General features: G+C 44.0%; 1 protein-coding gene across 3 annotated transcripts in view; it reads left to right on the top strand.

Annotated features, from left to right (window-relative positions):
* Window positions 1-274: 274 nt before the first annotated feature.
* Window positions 275-6,000, top strand: part of gnao1a (guanine nucleotide binding protein (G protein), alpha activating activity polypeptide O, a) — an 86,896-nt gene continuing 81,170 nt past the window's right edge. Inside the window, exons 1-2 of one of the 3 annotated variants that reach the window (XM_068722650.1) lie at window positions 275-1,083; window positions 1,806-1,848. In XM_068722650.1, coding sequence (XP_068578751.1) covers window positions 966-1,083; window positions 1,806-1,848 — 161 coding nt within the window. In that variant the 5' untranslated portion in view covers window positions 275-965. The remainder of the gene's footprint in view (window positions 1,084-1,805; window positions 1,849-6,000) is intronic. The other 2 variants (XM_068722651.1, XM_068722648.1) reach the window with 2 other exon arrangements.

Genomic DNA, 6,000 nt, shown 5'->3' with positions numbered 1-6,000 from the left:
AAATTGCTCAACCGGGTCGTTTTTGTTCGCATTACATTAAGATCCTGCTGAATAAACCAGCAAACATCTGTCCGCTTGCATGGTTAAAACAAAATGTTTTTTTTTTTTGTGAGTCTTCTCTTGACTTTATTGGTTAGGTGAGTTATCAATGACATCAAATATTTCTTGAGCTCTCTCAGTTTTGAGGCAAAGGGGTTTTATTTCTTTAAATCCTCACGTGTGACTAACAGCCTGCGTGGAGGGCTGCTGTTAGTGCACCACCAGGCCGCGCCACTGGGAGTATAGACGCTCTCTCCCTCTCTCCCCACTTCTGCTTTTTTTCTTTTTTTTCTTACTGTTCTGACGTCAGCAACCTGCAATTGAACGAATGAACTAACGAACGACCGAGCCCCTACCGGAGCTACCGGGAGGCAGTAGAGAGTCACAGAGCGAGTCCCCGCCGCCCGCCTCGGAGGAGCCAAACGGAGGAAGAGCCACTGTGAGCCGCCGTGAGAACGTCGTGTTGGAATCAAACGATGCGAGCGCTGCTCACCGCCGCCAAGTAACACACGACCTACTGTCCACGAGTGGAGAGGAAGAGAACCGTTACCGTGATTTACCGACAGGAAAAAAAACCCCAGAAGAGAGACGAAGGACGGACCACCACCGAGGCCACGCTTGAGAAACGGACCAACTGCGGTGGCTGCAACGAGTTGCGTTTGCGCTGTGGATCAAACCGAGAGGATCCTTGATTTTAAATGCGTTAACGGTGCCGTACCCCCGGTTTGAGAGCGCGAGAGAGGGAGCTGCCCAGAGAGCCAGAGAAAGAGGAATCGAAGGCATAGCTCACAGAAGGAGGAAATTAACCAAGACAGAAGAAAAAGAAAATATTTGCAACCAGCTTTGGTTCCACACAAGTGTCATTTTTTTTCTTTTCTTCCGTGGGTCCCGGTATCGGTTAAGCTATCAAGCTGTGTTCTCTAACCATGGGATGTACTCTGAGCGCAGAGGAGAGGGCGGCTCTGGATCGGAGCAAAGCCATCGAGAAGAACCTGAAGGAGGACGGAGTCACCGCGGCCAAAGATGTTAAGCTGCTGCTGCTCGGTAAGAGAGTCCAGCTGCCGGCCGGAGGGCCCGTAGGGCCACGGCAGAGAGGTGTGGTGTGAGGGGGTGGGCGTTTGGTACAAGATGATCATAATGGTGGAAATAGATGAAAAAAAAAACAAAAAACATGACGTCCGTCATAAGCTTAAAAAAACAACGATATGAGCAAAAAAACAAACAATTAGGCATATGACTTGCTTTATTTTTGCCTTCCAAACACACCCTGCCCTCTCATTACATCACTTTGAAGCCACCTGCTATAATAAGGTTGTATCCATCAAAGATATGCCAGGTGGGTAAAATGTCTGCAGAACCAGTCAATATGTAGAGAAAAGGTGGGAACTACATCAGTGTACGTTTGTGTTCTAAATTGTCATCTATTTAACTGATTAAATTGGGAGGCGGATGGGAATTAAGAAAAAAAGGATGTTCGGGAGGAAAGGGTGCAGCCACTTTCTCCATCTTTTTTTTAATCTCCACCCAGCTGCTGCTGTCTGTATTCACTTATGGTTTTAAGAGGCTGATTCTCTCTCTCTCTCTCTCTCTCTCTCTCTCTCTCTCTCTCTCTCTCTCTCTTTCTCTCACTCTGTCTCCATCTTGCACACACACACACACACACACACACACACACACACACACACACACACACACACACACACACACACACACACACACACACACACACACCTGTTTACATTGTCTTCTTGTCTCTTATCCCTCAGGGGCTGGAGAGTCAGGGAAAAGCACCATCGTCAAACAGATGAAGTAAGTCTCTAATAAGCACGGTCTAATAACTCTATAGAGTGGACGTGTGTCCCTCTCTCTCTCTTTCTGTCTCTCTCTCTCTCACACACGCACACACACACACACACACACGCACACGCACGCACACACGCACACACACATATATACACTTATGCAGCCTGATCTCAAAATTAAAACCCTGATTTTGTGTCATGTTCTTGTCCTGGGAAAGCGTGTCGTAGACCATTGGTACCCCTCACCTCAACCCTAACTGGCGTTGTGAAAACATCTGCCCAAGCCTCACTCTTTCAACTGTTGTCAAACACCCGATGTTGCTCTGTGTGGGTGGACAGATTGTGTGAAAGGAAGAATAATGAAGGTGCAGTGATTTACTGTACTGCTTGTATGCATGGGGGGAAGCATACAGTATTATATGAAGTGTTCTAGCATATGTTTCATGCAGATAAACTCTGTCGTGTCACTGTCGATACACTCATCTTCACTCCGGTCCAATAATATTAGAAGTAGCGTTCACTGAGATGGTTGCTTCAAGCTTTCTTTCGTTGAAGGGTTCAGATTTGAGGTGTGGCAAATTTAAGTTTGATTTATTCTCACTATTTAGTTGTACTCACACACTATTGGTTTTATTATTATTATTATTATTATTATTATTATACTACTGCTCTCTACAGAACAGTGAGTTTGAATGACCAAGTCTTACTTTCAATTAATTATTTGATTGATTAATTTAAATCCAATCTGCAGCTATTTAGAGATTAGATTAATCGTTAAAGGGAACAGTGTGTAGGATTTAGAGTGGGAATATAATATTCATAACTATTTTCTTTTCATGCGTATAATCACCTGAAATTAAGAATTGTGTTGTGTTTTCATTAGCTTAGAATGAGCCGCAGGTCTTCTGTGTTGCGCCGCCGTGTCTCTGCAGTAGCCCAGAACGGACAAACCAAACGCTGACTCTGGAGAGAGCCTTTTAGCGTTCCCTGTAGGCCACCGTAGTTTTCCAACACGCTTTGAAATCGAGGGGTGAGCGGAGAAGCAGTCAGGCTTTTTTGGCTCTAACCTCACTGTTTGATGCCGCTAAATCCTACACGCTTGTGCTTTAAGTCATTTGTTTCTAGCAAAAATGCCAAAAATGATTCTCGGCTCCAGCTTCTCAAACGTGAAGATTTTCTATGTTTCTCTATTTCATATAATTTCCACCCGAATATCATTTTTGTCTCAAAAAACAAGCGATTTCTCGGATGATTCTTTTCTCAATGTCAGCTTGGGCTTTAGGAAATTGTAACGAGCATTTTTCTTGAATTTTATTAACTGAGAAATCAATCAATTGAAAAATGAATAATAGAAAAAAAAATCCCTATTTGATTATTTTTAAACCCAAAATATGAAAGAGCGACTCTGTTATGGCACAGTCAGTTGCCACCTTTATGTAAATACCATGTAGGCCGTTAGCTGTGTCAGTTTGTGTCAAGGCCTGCTTACTAACCAGGGGTCAGTCCCATGTAGTGCTCATAAAGTACCACCACAGTGCTCCTGTTTCACCCCTGTAGGGACTCAATGTGTACCTGTGGTACTTAGCTTTAATGAAGTCTCTAAACTCACTGCTGTCTTTTTCTTCTCCTCCTATGGTATCATAATGCCCTTATAATTGTGTGTCCTATAGGGACCTGTCTGTGGGGCTCAGTGCAGAATTTCTTGCAACCATATCATACTTCAATAGTACTTTTGTATTTGCTATATCACTGCAATAATCCTATAATATATCTACAGGATTTAGTGTAGTCCTTTTTTTTTAAGCCCTCCTCCGTCATTTGATCCGTAATCCAGTTGTGACATATGGATCCTCTTCCATATCCTCTGCTGCGTCATTTTCACAGACAGCCGAGTGCGTATTAGCTGATAACAGGCTTCGGTTGTGGTCGTACGGTGACATATCGCATGAGGACGTGATTCAGTGGATCCAGATGAGCCTGTTCCTCAGCTGTTAATGGTCAACCCAGCAGCACTTTCTGCACACGGACTGACAAACGCTCCCAGTGGGTTCATCCAATACAAAGTAGGCCAGTACCTTTTTGGAGCTACTGAATTCATTGATTTCGTTTCACTGTCGGAAATCACGCATTTATGTAACTTGGAGTGACGTAGATGAATATTAATGTTGCTGCTGTGTTGGTCCATATAGGCGGAAGCCTATTACACAAACGTGGCAGATATTATGGGATGCTATTCTTGGCCAGATCTCCTTTACAAAAGAGGTCTTTGATCTCAACGGGACAAACCTGGTGGAATAACGGCTTAAAACAAAGAGAATAGGAGGTGAACTATTGGGTTATTGCTGCTTTACACTCATTGTTACACCAAATGCACATTGTACAGGTGCATAACATGAATACTATTAAATGAAATTTACCGTATTTATTGACAGAAAGAGCGCCCGTGTCTTTTCAGGTGGTTCACAGCCACCTCTGCTTCTGTTGTCTGATTGCAGCCTTCAAGCTATTGTTACGTATGCTTTTTGCCTGAGTTGATGAATTTGCATCTAGCAGACAAACATTGTCTTTTGAAGTGTGTATGAAAAAGACACTTTTTTAGTTTTTTGTTAAATGCTTTGCATGCTTCTCAGTGGCCACCTTCACCTCCAGATACAAAGCAATGTGATACGATGTCACCCCGAGCAGCTGATTGATGAGGTGCACTGACCATGAATTATTTGTTGTGGCATTGTCAGAAGAAGCTTTTCACCAGGCAGACATTTTCTAATGGCTAACTTGATTCAGAAGGGACACCTCTCTGTCTTCTAAATTTCTTCCGACCTGGAATAACTGCTTGAGCGTTGGCATTAGAATCCAAAATTGCGTACGCTCGGGACTAACTAACCCTCACCTGCCGGGCCTAAGCATCAGGGAATTATGTATGTTGAAGGTGTTTTTAAACAAAAAAAATGTGTCATACAAGAAGCAAACTCCTGTGAGGGGCGCAGGTTGTGTGCTTCATGTCGGTAAGTGTGGTGAGAGAGCGACAGAGAGCCCGTTAAGTTAGCAGTCACCGCGGCGTTGTAGCCGTGAGCGTAGCAGCGCCACGTGTGTACAGTTTAGGCTATTATGCTAACTCAGCGTCTTGCTTGCCACCTGCCGATCAAAGTGAAGGGAGCTAAGCTGCTAAATAACTTTGGCTAAGGCTTGCTTAAGGTGGACAGGTGCTCCTCCCCACCAAACCCCCCTTCCCCCCCAAAAAAAAACAAGACTCTTCTACTGGAAACCCTGATTTCCGTACAAAGGGATTCTGATATTGTGGAGAGAGGAGCTACTTTTCAAGTGGTGGACAGCGCCCTGTGAGGGAAGCCTTCACGTTCCTGTCCAGAGACGCTCTGCTATTTCCGAAAAACCGCATCAGAGGAGCAGAAAGCCCTCACTGCTTTTTCTTTTTCACAGTGCTTTGAACATCTGGGGTGTGCTGAAGTGACCAATTGTATGTGTGTGTGTGTGTGTGTGTGTGTGTGTGTGTGTGTGTGGGATTGGATTTGTGTTTTATGGTGTGTATATTGAGCTGCGGTGTGTGTGCACGTGATCTCAGTCAGTGAAAATAAGTTTATTACTGCCTGTACAAAACAGTGGAAAACAACACCGCAACATGTGCCCACCTTAAAGACTTCCAGTCTATTCTGTAAGTTCACTTCTAGAAAGTACTTTTGAAATGGGCTTTGGTTGAAATTATTTACCAGGCAGCACAAAAAAACCCTCCTTTGAAACACAGATTATTGCTTTGTCAGATGATGCAATCGCTGAGTGACAGTAACTCATGACAAAGCACTGATAACGTCTCTGAGGTGAGCACAGGTACGTTTATAGTGTGTGTGTGTGTGTGTGTGTGTGTGTGTGTGTGTGTGTGTGTGTGTGTGTGTGTGTGTGAGAAAGAGAACTGAGAGAGGACTATAGTTGTGTATGGACAATTTGGAATTTAAAGGGAAAGGATTTGCTAGAATCATGTGAATGTCTGGCTTCTGTACGTTTGTGTATATGATCGCCTGTCAGTGAGTGTAATATTTAGGCCAGCAACCCAAAGGACTTGGTCATGTGTGAACAACGTATCTCTATCTTGTACATAGAAGTGTGTGTGTGTGTGACACCATCTGTTTATGGTGCCTGTGTGTAC

The sequence above is a fragment of the Cebidichthys violaceus genome, unplaced genomic scaffold (assembly GCF_023349555.1).
Source record: "Cebidichthys violaceus isolate CVI_PGR_0920_01 unplaced genomic scaffold, fCebVio1.0.p SCAF_3, whole genome shotgun sequence".
NCBI classification, from domain to species: domain Eukaryota; kingdom Metazoa; phylum Chordata; class Actinopteri; order Perciformes; family Stichaeidae; genus Cebidichthys; species Cebidichthys violaceus.
This window is presented reverse-complemented; position numbering and strand designations above follow the sequence as displayed.